This window comes from Salmo trutta, chromosome 26 (genome assembly GCF_901001165.1).
Source record: "Salmo trutta chromosome 26, fSalTru1.1, whole genome shotgun sequence".
Lineage (NCBI taxonomy): Eukaryota > Metazoa > Chordata > Actinopteri > Salmoniformes > Salmonidae > Salmo > Salmo trutta.
In genome coordinates this window covers 27,545,676-27,563,997 of record NC_042982.1, presented here as the reverse complement: position 1 = coordinate 27,563,997, position 18,322 = coordinate 27,545,676, and the positions used below count along the sequence as shown (strand labels likewise).

Below are 18,322 nucleotides of genomic sequence, written 5' to 3'. Positions count from 1 at the left end.
ATGCACTGTGGTCTGGTACCATCTATAATCAGGTAATTTATGTTTGAACAATAGTCTAACATTTTCTGATATCAGCAGACATTTGCAACAGACAGCGATTGGGAATAACTGGCAATATTAATAACTGCTGGGGAAACTGTGACTCGCTGTATACTTGTGGCTCACACTATTGTCTTGTCATGTTGCACCAGCACCATCTACTGGTCAGCAAAAATACTGCAACCAGGGAGCGGTTTAACTTGAAAGATTGAGAATGAGTCAAGTCTAGAAAATGTTGTGGACTCTGTTCGTAACAAATTACTTTTGGGGGCACAGAAACCTGTATTGCTATTAGATGTTTCCTGATCTGTGAGAAAATAAGCAGAGTGTTGATCCAGTTTTGTCTTGTTCCACCGTTTTCCTCTGCCACTGAACTTCCACTTCTAACCAAATATAGTAAGGCGAGGAAGCATCGCTATAGATAAAACATTTGACAAGAGCAGACACACTGGCACCCTGTTTACTAAAATGGGGTGGGACTGGACAAAAAGTGGTTATGGTAAAATATGCTGACAAATACTCCACAAATAAGACAACATTATGTACAGTACTATCTATCCTCATTCCTTCAAACTCAAATTGTGTAGCCTAAAATAGCAAATGGCGGCGTTTACGAAATAAAATGAATAATACTGCCATCAGGCGGCCGGTTGGGCAAAACGTTGATCTAACTGTCCAAATAGATGGAGGGCACCATAGCGTAGGCTACATTGAAATTAGGAGTGTAGTTTTGCTCGCAAGCTTCGTCGGTGGTCATTCAATAGAGGGGGAGATAACTCGTTGAAGCGGGAACATTATGCAAGCTAGGCAAACGGTGGTGTAGTTAACTTAGCTCATAGCTAATGTTGGCTAGCTGCTATTTCACAATTTAGCAACTCTAACTAATATGTATAACGTTCGCTAGCCAGGTGATGGCTATCTACCATGAAACGTGATGAAACCCGCAACCAAAGATTGTCTTTGAAGGCTTCTCTAGCGGCATGACGTTTGTATTCCTTTCTGACGTCGTCGTCGTCTCAAGTTACCACAGTCACAAAGTTGTAATTATGGCTTAAACCCCGCCCTTTTCTACAATTTATCTTCTCAAAATGCCAATTTATACATATCCTTAACCACACTGCTAACCTTATGCCTAACAGTAAATGAAATTAAGACCAAAAAGGACATTTTAGTTTTCATGAATTTTTACGATATACCCAATGTTTATTTTGTGGCTGTGTTGAGTAGCGACAAGCGTTTCTCTGCTGTGGCGGTCATGGTTTTCAACTATCTTGAAATGCGCATGCTCAAACGTAATTCCGTTCGCGGTTGCGCCAACTCGGATAGGATGTTGCCACTAGCAGCATTGATGCATAGGCTTTTTCAGAACAAAAATACATTTCTTGAGGATCCTGCACTGTTGGAAGAATAACAACAACAACGCATTTTACAACCCTTGATTGGGAGGAACAATTAACGTTGCGAGCATTTTACATTTTGTGTATTCTGACTGTTGACAATGCAAAGTGGAAGCGAGCGGGTTTGCAAAATTTTCAAGCGTCTTCTAATTTCAGCTAGTAGGAGCAAAAACAAGAACCATGGCTAGGCCTCGCAGACACATTCACAGTCGTTCAGCAACCTGACAACAAGACAGTTTAGAATAGGCTCAAAGTTGAGGTTTGTGAGAAACTCGTAACATTCGTGATATTCTTGCCAGCAGTTAGCAAGCAAACATTGCTTAATGGATGGTGTTGCTAATTAACGTTAGCTAGCTACAGTTGACTAAATAGGTAACTAGCTATCAGTCTAGTGTGCCTATATCACATTCAGATAAAGCAGCTAGCTAGCGGTTGCCAACTTGCATACGAGGTCGCTACGTACGGCTAGTTAACTGTTAACCTTGGCTGATTCCGTTATTTCTTCTCCAATATACAGTAATAGACAGAGAAAGGCAATTTTTAGTAAAACGTGCGTGTGGGGGGGTTGACTGTCACCGCCAGTGGGACTGGGCGTGGAACGACACTACTAGCTAGCTACAGTAGCTGGTTCCATAGGATTATTTGCAAGAAGTCGTCGACTGCTGGGTGAATGTGGGACAAAATGGAGACGCCAACGATTGTGTACGATTTGGATACCTCTGGGGGTTTAATGGAGGTGAGGCATGTCACCACACAACGTTACTTATGTCCGTTAAAATGCAGCCATTTAAGTGTGTTAGATATATAAGTAGCCAGAAAAATGGACGTGTTAGGAGATACTGTAGCAAGATGGAAGCAGCAAAGAACGTTAGCTAGTTATAGTTTGAGGCAGTAATGTTGTCCTAACGCCGCGTTGGCTAGGATGAAGTTGAAGACAAAACACCTATATTTGCAATGTGTAGCTAGCTAGTTTATGGGAAACACTGTGCTATTACTCTAGTTATAGCGTAACTAACATGTTAAACCATATTTTAGTTGCCAGCAGTTATCACTGCTGCAGACTAAACGTTACAGTAAAGGCCCTAGCTTCCAGCTGGAGGCGATTTATAGTTTACTGCCATAACTAGCTAGTATAAAAAAGACATGTTACGGACATGATACTGAATCATACACTGTTTTTAGCTTTATTCGTTTGATGTGCTAGCAACCAAGTAAACAAGCCTAAATGGTGAGTGAAGATAGTTCGATCCAGATTTCTGACATGTTCAACTTGTTACAGCAAATTCAAACACTGCTCGCACCACCCAAGTCAGAGGATGGCGAAAAGAGGAGTCGGAGGAGTGAAAGGGACGTTCGGAGAAAGAGCAGGGCCACCAACCACGACACCTGTGATAGTTGTCATGAGGGAGGGGACCTTCTGTGTTGTGACCATTGTCCAGCCGCCTTCCATCTACAATGCTGGTATGTGTGAAAAGTATCCCACTAACGTTAGCTTGGGAAGGATCATGCATGGTTTACTGGATTCAGAATGACTGCGGCTCTCCTGTCTAGACAGTCCATCTTTACAGAACCATGCCGCTGTGCAAAATGCCACACATGGGATTCGTTAAGGGGGGGTTTCCAACCATACTAGGAAGGTGATTGTGACACAGCAACTAGGACTTGGTTAAAATTTGCCGCCGAATGGTTGCAACGCCTCGGTCTGCATGTCTCCAGGCATCGTCACTCACCCGCTCTAACAGAGCGCTGGGAAACGCTGGCAAAAAATGGAGTCGAGGCTGCTCTTCGCTCGTGTGCCTCTGTTTACAATATGGCGACCTCCCTTGAAAAAAACCCGTTTTATTTCAGCGCCATTTTACTGACGTTTCTCTGGGTTTTAACAGGAATATAATTATGATAATACAGCTGATCAAACGCGGTTATAACACGATTTGAGATGAGCATATTATTCTTTGTATTTCGGGGACTCATCCATTCAGGAATTTGCACCACACAGCTGTGCAAGATCTGGCTATCATTTTGGTAGCTACAATTTAGTGCAGGTTTTGGTTGGTAGCTAGGCTAGAGTGCAAGGCTTTCCACTTACAAGACTGAGGATAATCTCGGTCTTTGCAAATTGAACATTTGCATATTCCCTTGGGTAGTCATTGATTGTAAAATTTGACATGTGATTTAAGTTACATACTACAATCACCTTGACATCTGCCAATGCAGTAGCTGCATGTTTGAATATTTTCTAGATTAGAAACATCTGAAAGCATTCCAACAATTCATTATGATGGCAGCCTGTATAAACTGGGTGATATAATGTAGGTTATGAGCATCACAGCCAGTTGTTGTTTGAGACCACCTAAAGCGAGACTAATTGAAGGCCATGATTGTAATTGTGTCAAATTGCCAAGATGATAACAGTTCAAAATGTTCTTTGTTCAAATTTAAAGAACATATTGATTCTTTAGACATTCAGAATGGTGAAACTAAATGCATGCTAAGGGCAAATAGAGAGCCACTCTGCATATTACCAGTAACCCATGTCTATAATAGATAAAAAATACAAAAGTATGTTACAACTTCCCCGGTCTCCCCTTACTAACTGGAAGCATGCCACTTTCAAATAATTTCCCTCACTCTTCCCTCCTAAGGAAATTCTGACGAGCGCGACAAAGTTGAAAATAAAGGACTAGAGGTCGGCAGATTATGCGTTTTCAACGCCGATACCGATTTATTTGGGGGGGGGGGGGGGGCAAAAAAAGCCGATACCGATTAATCGGCCAATTTGTTTTTTTACATTTAGTTATTTTTAATAATGACAATTACAACAATACTGAATGAACACTTATTTTAACTTAATATAATACATCAACAAAATCAATTTAGCCTTAAATAAATAATAAAACCTGTTCAATTTGGTTTAAATAATGCAAAAACAAAGTTTTGGAGAAGAACGTAAAAGTGCAATATGTGCCATGTAAGAAAGCTAATGTTTAAGTTCCTTGCTCAGAACATATGAAAGCTGGTGGTTCCTTTTAACATGAGTCTTCAATATTCCCAGGTAAGAAGTTTTAGGTTGTAGTTATTATAGGAATTATAGGACTATTTCTCTCTATACGATTTGTATTTCATATACCTTTGACTATTGGATGTTCTTATAGGCACTTTAGTATTGCCAGTGTAACAGTATAGCTTCCGTCCCTCTCCTCGCTCCTACCTGGGCTTGAACCAGGAACACATCGACAACAGCCACCCTCGAAGCAGCGTTACCCATGCAGAGCAAGGGGAACAACTACTCCAAGTCTCAGAGCGAGTGACGTTTGAAACGCTATTAGCGCGCACCCGGCTAACTAGCTAGCCATTTCACATCGGTTACACCAGCCTAATCTTGGGAGTTGATAGGCTTGAAGTCATAAACAGCGCAATGCTTGAAGCTTTGCGAAGAGCTGCTGGCAAAACGCACAAAAGTGCTGTTTGAATGAATGCTTACGAGCCTGCTGCTGCCTACCATCGATCAGTCAGACTGCTCTATCAAATATCAAATCATAGACTTAATTATAATAAACACAAAGAAATACGAGCCTTAGGTCATTAATATGGTCGAATCTGGAACGTTTGTTCTTTCAGTGATATACGGAACCGTTCCGTATTTTATCTAACGGGTGTTATCCCTAAGTCTAAATATTCCTGTTACATTGCACAACCTTCAATGTTATGTCATAATTACGTAAAATTCTGGCAAATTAGTTCGCAACGAGCCAGGTGGCCCAAACTGTTGCATATACCCTGACTCTGCGTGCAATGAACGCAAGAGAAGTGACACAATTTCACCTGGTTAATATTGCCTGCTAACCTGGATTTCTTTTAGCTAAATATGCAGGTTTAAAAATATATACTTCTGTGTATTGATTTTAAGAAAGGCATTGATGTTTATGGTTAGGTACAGTCGTGCAACGATTGCTTTTTTCGCAAATGCGCTTTTGTTAAATCATCCCCAATTTGGCGAAGTTGGCTGTCTTTGTTAGGAAGAAATAGTCTTCACACAGTTCGCAACGAGCCAGGCAGCCCAAACTGCTGCATATACCCTGACTCTGTTGCAAGAGGTGACACATTTTCCCTAGTTAAAAGAAATTCATGTTAGCAGGCAATATTAACTAAATATGCAGGTTTAAAAATATATACTTGTGTATTGATTTTAAGAAAGACATTGATGTTTTTGGTTAGGTACACGTTGGAGCAACGACAGTCCTTTTTCACGAATGCGCACCGCATCGATTATATTCAATGCAGGACAGGCTAGATAACTACACATGGTTGATGATATTACTAGTTTAACTAGTGATTATGATTGATTGTTTTTTATAAGATAAGTTTAATGCTAGCTAGCAACTTACCTTGGCTTCTTACTGCATTCGCGTAACAGGCAGACTCCTCGTGGAGTACAATGTAAAGCAGGTGGTTAGAGTGTTGGACTAGGTAACCGTAAGGTTGCAAGATTGAATCCCTGAGCTGACAAGGTAAAAATCTGTCGTTCTGCCCCTGAACAAGGCAGTTAACCCACCGTTCCTAGGCCGTCATTGAAAATTAGAATGTGTTCTTAACTGACTTGCCTAGTTAAATAAAGGTGTAAAAAAAAAACGGCAAATCGGTGTCCAAAAATACCAATTACCAATTGTTATAAAATCTTGAAATCGGCCCTAATTAATCGGCCATTCCGATTAATCGTTCGACCTCTATAAAGGACACTAATGTTACCAGTAATGTAGGAAGCCCAGGTTTCAATAGGCAATAAGAAATTGATGTGAAAGAGTGTGGGTATTTGGCCTGGCGGAGTGGCTTTATGTGTTGACTGAATGGGAGTTGGTAATTTAGGAGTTTTTTTACTCTCCTGTTCTCGGGAAGACATTGAGTCCTCATTGTCAGAGACCGAGTAAAAATGTATCTGACACCGGTCTCGATGTTAGTAGTGCTTCCTTTTCCAGGCATTAGTGATTTAAAACTTAAAGTAAAAACTGTGTTCAATATTGACCAAGTCTTCTCTTGTTTGGGCATGCCAGGCAGTGTCACATTAATTCCACTAGATGGAGACAGGCATTCAGTGTTAAAATGTGTATTTTGGTGTGCTTTACACATTGTTGTGGTATTTCAAAACAGACCTATTCCAGAACAGGTCAATTACATCATCACTCTCCTACACCCCTATTATAGCCTATGCCTCAAAAGTGCATATTTTATATTTATTTAACTAGGCAAGTCGGTTTAGAACTAATTCTTATTTACAATGACGGCCAAACCCGGACGACGCTGGGCCAATTGTGCGCCGCCCTATGGGACTCCAATCACGGCCAGTTGTGATACACCATTGGTCAGGTCATCCAGGCTGTATTGTGAGTTTGGCATTAGGCCTTAAAGCTTACATGGCAATTGATCCACAGTTGACCTATAAATGAAATGACTGTAGCATGAAGGTCCTTTTTTATTGCTGTTTCTTTGTGGCTCCCACAGTAACCCACCATTGAGTGAAGAAATGCTGCCCCCTGGTGACTGGATGTGTCATCGCTGCAACGTCCGTAGAAAGGTGAGTTTTCAAGAATATGTGATGATGCTCACAACAGAGAGATGTTTTTATGCTTCAGATGTATTAGCCTGTTAACACCTGTTTTCAATGTATCAATACGAGTCCAACTATTTAAACAACCATAGTGGTGGGGAATACTGTCTGATCCTTGCTGGTCCCTGACTCTGCTATTTGACTGTCACCCCCAGAAGCAGGAGCAGAAGGCTGAGCTGACAAATGGCCTGCTAGAGAGGGAGAGGCTCCTCACCAAGCGCTCCTCCCCTGCAGCTGAACTGGAGCGGGGCACCACCACTATTACCACCACCATGCTGCGTCTGGACAGGCTGCCCCCCGGGGTCGGAGCAGCCGGACCCGGTCTGCGGGTGGCTGCTGTGCATCTCGAGCGTCTGGAGCGCCTTGAGCGGCGGGCCAGCAGCCGTCCTGGCACGCCCACTTCCAACACCTCTTCCACGGACACGGACACCCCCTCGGAGGAGCAGAATGAGGCAGACGAGGAGATGGCCAAGGCAGAGGAGGAGACCCAGGGCTCAGAATCTGAGCAAGCCACCACCATCCCTACCCCCACACCACGGCTCCTCAAGAGGCCCTTCCAGCTGCTCATCGCCGCCGCCATGGAGAGGAACCCCTCGCAGTTCCAGCTGCCCAACGAACTCACTTGCACCACAGCACTGCCAGGCAGCAGTAAACGGAGGAGGAAAGAGGAGCTGATCATGAAGACTTTCAGGAGGCCACAGCATGAGATGGACCCCAACGGCCTCGTTCCTCTGCCAGTCAGGGTGTGCTTCTCCTGCACCAGGTATGACCTATCCTACCAATAATTAGTCAATCAAACCCACAATTTTGTCATTACACAGTTATATCAACTAGGGCTGTTATGGTGACCGTATTACTGCCACACCGGCAGTCAAATTCCACATTACCGTTTAGTCACGATAATTGTGCATCTCCAAGCTCTATTGCTGCTGATGGTCATTAGTAACCTACCAAACTTGCTAACTGCCTGGTACTCAGCACTCTATTTTCCCTCTAATCACTCTGACATCAATGCAAATGTATAAAAAAATTGAATCAAACACTTACTGATAGCTCATGAGCTCATGTTACACAACATTTCTATAGGCTATGCAATTGTGATGAGAAAACAGAGTGATGGCCTCTGTTAAAAAGAGCTTTCTACTTTATATTATTTAATATATGTAAAAAAAAAAAAGATTAAATCAAGAATAGTGTCATGGGTGACCATTAGCCTATCACTTGTGAATGATGCCCAGCTTGTGTGCAGTAAGGCAAGAAAGTAGAGGTCGACCGATTAATTAGGGCCGATTTAAAGTTTTCATAACAATCGGTATTTTTGGCCGCCGATTTTTTTAATTTAAAAACAAATATATATATATATATATATATATATATTTAACTAGGCAAGTCAGATTAAGAACTTATTCTTATTTACAATGACGGCAAACGTCATCCTCGCTCTGAGACTTGGAGTAGTTTTTTCCCTTCCTCTGCATGGGTAACGCTGTTTCGAGGGTGGCTGTTGTCGATGTGTTCCTGATTCGAGCCCAGGTAGGAGCGAGAAGAGGGACGGAAGCTATACTGTTACACTGGCAATACTAAAGTGCCTATAAGAACATCCAATAGTCAAAGGTATATGAAATACAAATCGTATAGAGAGAAATGGTCCTATAATTCCTATAATAATATAACTACAACCTAAAACTTCTTACCTGGGAATATTGAAGACTCATGTTAAAAGGAACCACTAGCTTTCATATGTTCTCATGTTCTGAGCAAGGAACTTAAACGTTAGCTTTCTTACATGGCACATATTGCACCTTTACTTTCTTCTCCAACACTTTGTTTTGCATTATTTAAACCAAATTGAACATGTTTCATTATTTATTTGAGGCTAAATTGATTTTATTGATGTATTATATTAAAATAAGTATTCATTCAGTATTGTTGTAATTGTCATTATATATAAAAAATTATAATAATAATCGGCATCAGTTTTTTTTGGCCCTCCAATAATCGGTACCGGCATTGAAAAATCATAATCAGGCGACCTCTACAAAAAAGCCAAGAAGCAACGCGTGCCTTTATTTGCAACTTTTTCAAATCCTATTCGCACACCTCATAGGCCTAATATGTTTTTTGGTAAGGTTCGTATCACAACTAAAGTGGCCAAATAACTTATAAAAATGTAAGCACAATAATCTGCTTTTCAACGGGTGTAGATCCTAACTGGCATACATGCGCAGCGCGTGTGTTTTGAGTTTGGGGAAGATCATTTTCACCATAAATGCATCTTTATAATAAAAGCATTACATGCATAATTGCATTTGTGGTCACTTTGGATAATGGTGTTTTCCCGCTAATGGAACATTTGCACTTACTGCAGTGTGCGCATTGCTGCGCTTATCTGGAGAAATAGCCTAATAGTTTATCAACATTTTAAGATAAACGTTCTGATCTGTTGCATCAGCCTCTTTGTGCAAAAAAAAAAAATAGAAAAGTTTTTGTATTAATTTGGGCTCTATCGCATCCCACAACTGTCCCAGACTAAGTTTGGAATATTTCTTTCTTGCACAGAATACAGTGCCTTGCAAAAGTATTCATCTCCCTTGGCAGTTTTCCTATTTTGTTGCATTACAACCTGTAATTTAAATAGATTTTTATTTAGATTTCATGTAATGGACAGGGCGACATGGCCAAACTCTCATATCCCGATAATGATACATATCACCATATAGCACATTTTCTGTAAATTCAATGAATAAATGGTTTATATAAAATGACCACATGTAAAGGCTTATTTCTTGGTACATGTTGAATTATACTCAACAAATAAATGGTACTTACTCATTTGATTTTTTTTCTCCTTTTATTTAGAACCTTTGTGCAAATATTCAATTAAGAATGTAATAAAATATTAATGTATAAAATCTAAAAGGGTAAATAGAAAACACTTCAACTATAGTTGCAAACTATATATATATTATACTTTTTTTTTATTGGGGTTGGGGCTTGCCTGTTTTGCATTTTATTTTGGCATTGATATGTGTCACATATCAATTTGATAACTTGGGTCGAGTGTTGGCACCAACTCACGAAACCCCCTTTCCTCGACCGTGTAAATTGGGGCCATTTCTTTGCAGATGTAAGTTGTAACGTCAGCTGTTATCTCCTTTCATCTTCGTGATTGTTTTCTTGTTGCCATATGGTGGGTGTGCTGCGGGCAAAAGCCTCTTGCAACGTCTGATTCGAGTTTGTTTTGAGCACTCAATTGTACTTTTTTGGGTCTCATCCGTAGACATGATTCTTGCGTAGGTGGTAAAAGAGGTTAGTGGTGTTTGAGCCTGTTGTCGGGACCGGCCTGCGGGATATTTAGCAGAGGACGGTTTTCTGGTCCGTGTCAGACTTTTCACACCCAAACCACGTCCATGCGACCAAAGTAGCCCCTCTTTTAGGTACGAGCTCCGTGCTCTGTCACGTTCACGCTCCATGTTTGTTTGTGTTGCACATTTTTGTGTGGAAGAACGTAAAGCTTCGTCCAATTGACAAATTTTTTTGCCGTAGTGTGATTTGCGACACAACGAAATAAACAATAGAAAACGTCTATCGTTTGATATTATGCTCTATCGTCACACGATATATATATATAATGTCATATCGCCCAGCCATAAATGGACATACACAAAATAGTCCAAATTCGTGAAGTGAAATGAAAAAAATCAACTTGTTTCAAAATATTTAACTTCTATGGGCTAGTCAACAGCCAGTGGAATCGCGTGGCGCGAAATACAAATACCTCAAAAATGCTGTTACTTCAATTTCTCAAACATATGACTATTTTACACCATTTTAAAGACAAGACTCACGTTAATCTAACCACATTGTTCGATTTCAAAAAGGCTTTACAGCGAAAGCAAAACATTAGATTATGTCAGGAGAGTACCCTGCCAAAAGTAATCACACAGCCATTTTCAAAGCAAGCATATATGTCACAAAAACCAAAACCACAGCTAAATGCAGCACTGACCTTTGATGATCTTCATCAGATGACACTCTTAGGACATTATGTTATACAATACATGCATGTTTTGTTCAATCAAGTTCATATTTATATCAAAAAACAGCTTTTTACATTAGCATGTGATGTTCAGAACTAGCATACATCCACCGTAAGCTTCCGGTGAATTTACATAAATTACTCATGATAAACATTGACAAAATACATAATTATTTTAAGAATTATAGATACAGAACTCCTTTATGCAAACGCTATGTCAGATTTTAAAATAGCTTTTTGGCGAAAGCACATTTTGCAATATTCTGAGTACATAGCTTGGCCATCACAGGCTAGCTAATTTGACACCCACCAAGTTTGGGGCTCACTAAACTCAGAATTACTATTAGAAAAATTGGATTACCTTTGCTGTTCTTCGTCAGAATGCACTCCCAGGACTTCTACTTCAACAACAAATGTTGTTTTGGTTCCAAATAATCCATAGTTATATCCAAATACCTCCGTTTTGTTCGTGCGTTCAGGTCACTATCCGAAGAGCGCATTTCGTGACAAAAAAAATCCAAATATTCCATTACCGTACTTCGAAGCATGTCAAACGCTGTTTAAAATACATTTTAATGCTATTTTTCTCGTAAAATAGCGATAATATTCCAACCGGGCAACATTGTATTCATTCAAAGGCTGAAAGAAAAAAATTGAGAATTCTCGTGAACGCGCATCTCAGTCTCACTGTCCCCAGGCTGACCACTTACAAATTCTGCTGCTGTACTTTGCCCAAAGACAGCAGACACCCCATTCCACTTTCTGGCGGCTTTAGAGAGCCAATGGAAGCCTTAGAAAGTGTCACGTTACAGCACAGATGCTGTGTTTTCGATAGAGATGCAACAGAAGGACAACAAATTGTCAGACAGGGCACTTCCTGTATGGAATCTTCTCAGGTTTTGGCCTGCCATATGAGTTCTGTTATACTCACAGACACCATTCAAACACCATTCACATCTACTAATTATATGCATATTCTCGTTTCTGGGCAAGAGTAGTAACCAGTTTAAATCGGGTATGTTTTTTATCCGGCTGTGAAAATACTCCCCCCTAGCCCCAACAGGTTAAAATGGAAAACCGCCAAGCAAGAGGCACCGCCAAGCAAGAGGCACCGCCAAGCAAGAGGCACCGCCAAGCAAGAGGCACCGCCAAGCAAGAGGCACCGCCAAGCAAGAGGCACCGCCAAGCAAGAGGCACCGCCAAGCAAGAGGCACCGCCAAGCAAGAGGCACCGCCAAGCAAGAGGCACCATGAAGACCAAGGAGCTCTCCAAACAGGTCAGGGACAAAGTTGTGGAGAAGTACAGATCAGGGTTGGGTTATAAAACATATCAGAAACTTTGAACATCCCACGGAGCACCATTAAATCCATTATTAAAAAATGGAAAGAATATGGCACCACAACTAACCTGCCAAGAGAGGGCCGCCCACCAAAACTCACGGACCAGGCAAGGAGGGCATTAATCAGAGAGGCAAAAAAGAGACCAAAGATAACCCTGAAGGAGCTGCAAAGCTCCACAGCGGAGAATTAAATATCGATCCATATGACCCCTTTAAGCCGTACACTCCACAGAGTTGGGCTTTACGGAAGAGTGGCCAGAAAAAAGTTGCTTAAAGAGTTGCCTAAAGAAAAAAATAAGCAAACACGTTTGGTGTTGGCCAAAAGTGGAGCGTGGTGGCGGCAGCGTCATGCTGTGGGGATGTTTTTCATCGGCATGGATTGGGAAACTGGTCAGATTTAAAGGAATGATGGATGGCATAAAATACAGAGAAATTCTTGAGGGAACGCTGTTTCACTCTTCCAGAGATTTGAGACTGGGATGGAGGTTCACCTTCCAGCAGGACAATGACTCTAAGCATACTGCTAAAGCAACACTCAAGTGGTTTAAGGTGAAACATTTAATTGTCTTGGAATGGCCTTGTCAATGCCCAGACCTCAATCCAATTGAGAATTGGTGGTATGACTTAAAGATTGCTGTACACCAGCAGAACCCATCCATCTTGAAGGAGCTGGAGCGGTTTTGCCTTGAAGAATGGGCAAAAATCCCAGAGGCTTGATGTGCCAAGCTTATTCTCTTCATATCATGTTTCTTTAGACCTGTCTAAAATAATAATGGATTTATTCAATTTGTTTAAATGTAGATGTTCCAAAGGTCTGCATCAGTGGATGGTAGGCTATGCGTAGAAGCCAGGAGATGCTAAATGTGTTTATGTTAATTGACGGGGAATTACTATGAGACCCTCAGTTATTTGCTTGACAATCGCGGCTGACGAAATTTCATGACCGCCACAGCCCTAATATCAACACACCTTTGGGAATCTAGTTGGTTGGCTGACTTTGCTAGTCCGAGCTCACTGCCTCCTCTTTGTCCTCCTGTCTATTCTATAGGAGCTGCAGAATGGCGCCCCTGGTTCAGTGTGACTATTGCCCCCTGCTCTTCCACATGGACTGCCTGGACCCCCCACTTACTGCCATGCCCACAGGCAGGTGGATGTGCCCCAACCATATGGAGCACTTGGTGGTAAGAGGAGCAGCCCCCCCCCCCCCCCCGCATCATCTGTTGGCCTAGTATCCTTATGCATGGAACTGGGTTTCAGTCTTTTGGCAGGCCTAAACAATAAGGATATGGTGATTTTCAGACGGGAATGGCTCTGTAAATGGAATAGGGTTTGTAGTTCTTTGGGTGATATCAAGCATCACCGATATGCGATACTATTGTGATATCTCTCAACCCTAGTATGTAGAAGTTGTTCCATTACTGACATGACCTGTTCTCCAGCTGAGCTTTAGAGTCTGTAGACTTGTTATAAGTGCACAGGGTGTCAAGTTAGTGGTTGATTCAGGGATATACTTCGCTTTGTTCTTGACATAGCTTCCTGTCCTGTTCTCCAGCTAAACCAGAGGAGCCTGTCCCTTACCAGCCGCTGCCAGCTCTTAGACCAGTTCCAGGATAGGATATCCCAGCATGCCGTCAAGGTGGGCTTCCTGCGACGGGTCCACCGACAGAACCCCCCTGTCCGCAGCGGTGTCCACCACAAGACGAAGGCGCTCAAGGTAGCTTATGCCCGCTGAGTCTGTCCCAGAGTAAAATATAATGTTATGAAATCGATTTTTGCTAGTCTTCACTTGGAAATGGTGATGAAAAGACAGATTTTCAACAAAGTATTGGTTTGTCAACTAAGCTGCTTCACCACATATCCAAATCTTTTTCATCTTTAAGAGTTAGAGGAACCACAATGGGAGTTCACTGCTCCTGTAAATAATGTGTGTGTTTGTCCCTCCAGGTGCCCGACGCTATTAAGTCCCAGTACCATAACCCCCCGGCCATTTTGGCTCCTGCAGGGGTGCGTAACGGGGAGCTGATCTGTAATGGTGTCCCATCCCAGGACTGCTCCCCTCAGCATTTTACCAGCCAGGCGGAGCAACAGGAGGTAGGCATGGCAGAAACACACACACGTATCTGTCTACTTCTCTGGGATTCAGTGGTTCCTTTGGGCTGTGCCTGAGAAACACCTAAAGCACTTCGATTTTTTTGTGATAAACAAATCAATGGGATCTGGCCCAGCGAGGAGACAATGGTCCAGACATGATGGGGATTAACTGCCAATTATTGAATGTGTAATAACTGTAAATGTATTTATTTGAGTTACTGGACTGGTGAAGGTGTTTGTTCTTTTCACCAAACTGTTTTTTTTCTTTGTCGTTCAGTGGCTCCGAGATGTCATCTCGCTGCAGTGCAGCATCATGCGACATTTATCTGGCAAGCAGAAGTCCTCGTCAGACTGGCACTCTGAACAGACAAACAAGGAACAGAAAGACATTAAGCCCTGTGTGGCCCTAGAGGAGAACAGCACTCTGCCCCTTGCAGAAAGGACAGCTTCAGCCCTGCTTGCCCCCTGCTCTAAGCCCTGCAGTACATCTGATGGCCCCCATGGGGCCCAGGTACTGAAGGGTCTCTCACAGGGCCAGGAGAGCTGCAGCTGCCCGGTGAGGCCCTGTCAGAACTGTCTGAAGTGCAGGAAACCCAACGGGCCCCTGACTGAGCAGCCTGTGCAAGCCAACGGGCCGGTAGTGTGTAACGCTGCCTCTGACGCCTGCAGACAGACAGAGCTCCAGCTGCACAGACTCACCCCTCCAGCCCCACTCCCAACCTCTGCTCTGGGGCTGCCAAACCACCTGAGAGGAGGGGTGGAGGTTAAAACCGAGAAGGGCAGCCACCTAGAGTCTTGCACCCAGAAAGGTTGTCCACCTTCCTCTTCGACGTGTGCAGCCACAGGGCAGGACATAAAGAGCCAGGTCCACGGGACTTCTCCAGGCATGGCAGGGACTCAGGCCAACCCTCTGAGCTGCTGCAGTGAGCTGAAGCTCTGCCCCAGCCCCACCCCAGGTGTCCATGTCTTCACCCCATCCAGAGCCGTCAAAGACTCCAGCACAGCAAGACAGCCTACCACCACACCTCCCGGTTTCTCCCCAGGGCCAGATCTTAAGGGCAGCTCCATGTTCCCCAGCTCTCTCTTCCCCTTAATAGCAGACCTGTCTGGTGGCATGAAGGCTGTGATGGAAGGGGATGGAGGTAAGGAGCTACCTCAACACCGTTCTACCTGTACCACTGTTCATAATTAGGCCTAGGTGATGAGCACCTCTCTCTGTCCAATTTAAAAATGGGTACTTTATTCAACAACAATAAAGTTCAAATATTGCATTATTGTTTTGGCCATTCTGGTCTTCAAAAATAGTGCTGATTAAATGGCCTGTAATGCTGCTGACAGATGATGGCTGGGATACAGGATTGCTTCACGTGAAGTCTATGATGACGTTGAAACATGCTGATGTTGTTCATACAGAGATCGAACTGAGTAAACTGGATGAGGAGTTGGTCAAACTTCTGGCCTGGCAGAGGATACAGCAGCTGTTCCCCCACAAAGCGCCCCCAGTCCCCCAAGGCAGCTGTGTAACCACTTCCCCTCCTCCCACCACCACCGTCGCCCTCAAACCTCAATCTCCCGCGCCGCGCACAGAGAGTAAGTCCCCCGAACCTGATGTGTGGCAGTTTAATTTGTGCCATAGGGATGTTATAAAATGTCATTCCTCCACACTCTGTCCCCATCACAGAAGAACAGAAGGTGCAGGCGAGAGCAACGTTCTATCCACTCATGGGGAAGGGAGGCGCAATCAATATGTCTTATAGGACCCTGTACATAGGAGCTGGTAAGGACTGCCCATGCTGTTATAAAATACTGTGATCTTTACTCAACATGGAACAAAGTCTCATCAGTCTTTCTCTCTGACAACCCACTGTAGGTGCTGACATGGATGTGTGCCTTACAAACTATGGTCATTGTAATTATGTATCTGGAAAACACGCCTGCATCTTCTATGACGGGGTAGGTTGTCTGTCCTGTTCGAGACACGGAGCTTGACAAAAAATAAATTTTCCCATTGCTATGACCTGATCTGTTAGTACTATTTGAAATAACAGTAGCACTACAGACATGACTGATGGTTTGTACCTGTGTGTAGAACACCAAGCACTACGAGCTGCTCAACTACAGTGAGCATGGGACCACGGTGGACAACGTGCTCTACTCCTGTGACTTCTCTGAGAAGAGTTTGCCCAGCCCGGCTAGTGGCCTGGTGTCCAAAGTGCAGGGCATTGTCCGTAAGTAACACACACACCCCTCAGCATATGTACACACACTAGCAATTTACCGTAATTTCCGGACTATTGAGCGCACCTGAATATAAGCTGCACCCACTGAATTTAATTTTTTTTTAAATTTTGAACATAAATAAGCCGCACATGTCTATAAGCCGCAGGTGCCTACCGGTACATTGAAACAAATGAACTTTACACAGGCTTTAACGAAACACGGCTTGTAACAAAAATAAATAGGCTTTAAACGAAACACGGCTTGTAAGAAAAAAATAATAATTAGCAGTAAACAGTAGACTACCAAGAAAGTCATTGCTCTAGACCAAGCTCCCGTGCAGCAGCTCTATTTCCTTTTCCAACAGCCAGATAAATCGCCTTCAACTTGAAAGCTGCATCATATGCATTTCTCTGTGTCTTTGCCATGATGAGGGTGACAAAATGACTACCGTAATCAGAATGATGGGAAGTTTGAGAGCGCTCGATTTAATCTAAACAGTAAACAAAAAAGTTGTTTGACCTTAACCCGTTCGGCAATTTCATTGATCTAATGAAAGCTTCATGCCGCCAAAAAACTGAGCACGTCACAGAATGTGTTTTTAATTTTTTTTTATTTGAAAGCGGGGAAAAAGTCGCGTCATTGTTTAAGCTGTGAGGTTCAAAGCCTGGGAAAAAAGTAGCGGCTTATAGTCCAGAAATTATGGTAGCTGAGTTTGAATCCCCCCCCCTCATACCTCCTTTGTGCAACATGTGGGTGGGTGTATGCCCCATCACCTTAAACCTGTAGAGGCTTGATGTGTGTGTGGTTTGACCAGCCCTGTGTGTCTATAGGAGACTTGAGTGATGGTGCCCTCTTTCTTCAGGCCGCTGTAAGATGAGAGAGCAGCAGGAGGAGGGGACCGAGGCTGGGCACAGGACTGGTCTGATGCCATTGGGGGGAGTGATGAGCTGCCAGCCCCAGGGAGGACCCAGGCTCTCCTGCAACTGCAAGGCCAGCAGTTCCAGCCTGATTGGTGGCAGCGGAGCCGGCTGGGAGGGCACAGCACTGCTCCACCACGGCAGCTACATCAAACTGGGCTGCATGCAGTTTGTCTTCAGCATTGTTGAGTTCGCCAGTAAGCAGCCCAAAGAAGAGGGAACCACTGGCACTGCCAATACCACCCCCACCAATACCACCCCCAACCGAGAGGGGGCAGACAAACAGACTATCAAACTCCACCATTTGCAACTCTGTGCCAAAGCCCAAACTCTCCCTTTCTCATCTATTTCCAGTCAAACCTAAGGGGAGCAGGTTGTTACACAGGGAAAATATATATTTTAATTTATTTTGATTATACTTTTGCATGAAATTAAGTATTATCTCAAATCTGTTTATTTAGATTGACTGACTGAAAGGTATTTGTCACTTAATTTTACAAGTCTAGTTATAAATGCTTATACAGTACCAGTCAAAAGTTTGGACACCTCATTACAGGATTTTTCTTTTTTTGTACTATTTTCAACATTGTAGAATAATAGGGAAGACATCGAAATTATGAAATAATACATGGAATCATGTAATAACCCAAAAAAGTGTTAAACAAATTTGAAATTCTT

General features: G+C 43.0%; 1 protein-coding gene across 1 annotated transcript; it reads left to right on the top strand.

Moving 5' to 3' along the window:
* Positions 1-1,351: 1,351 nt before the first annotated feature.
* On the top strand, positions 1,352-18,173 carry LOC115163571 (PHD finger protein 12). The gene is made up of 13 exons (XM_029715565.1): positions 1,352-2,172; positions 2,716-2,897; positions 6,933-7,005; positions 7,194-7,801; positions 13,465-13,597; positions 13,969-14,130; positions 14,361-14,507; positions 14,785-15,649; positions 15,921-16,097; positions 16,189-16,284; positions 16,378-16,460; positions 16,597-16,735; positions 17,590-18,173. The coding sequence occupies exons 1-13, from the start codon at positions 2,107-2,109 to the stop codon at positions 18,006-18,008; spliced, it is 3,150 nt and encodes a 1,049-aa protein (XP_029571425.1). The 5' UTR covers positions 1,352-2,106; the 3' UTR covers positions 18,009-18,173.
* The last annotated feature ends 149 nt before the right edge of the window (positions 18,174-18,322 follow it).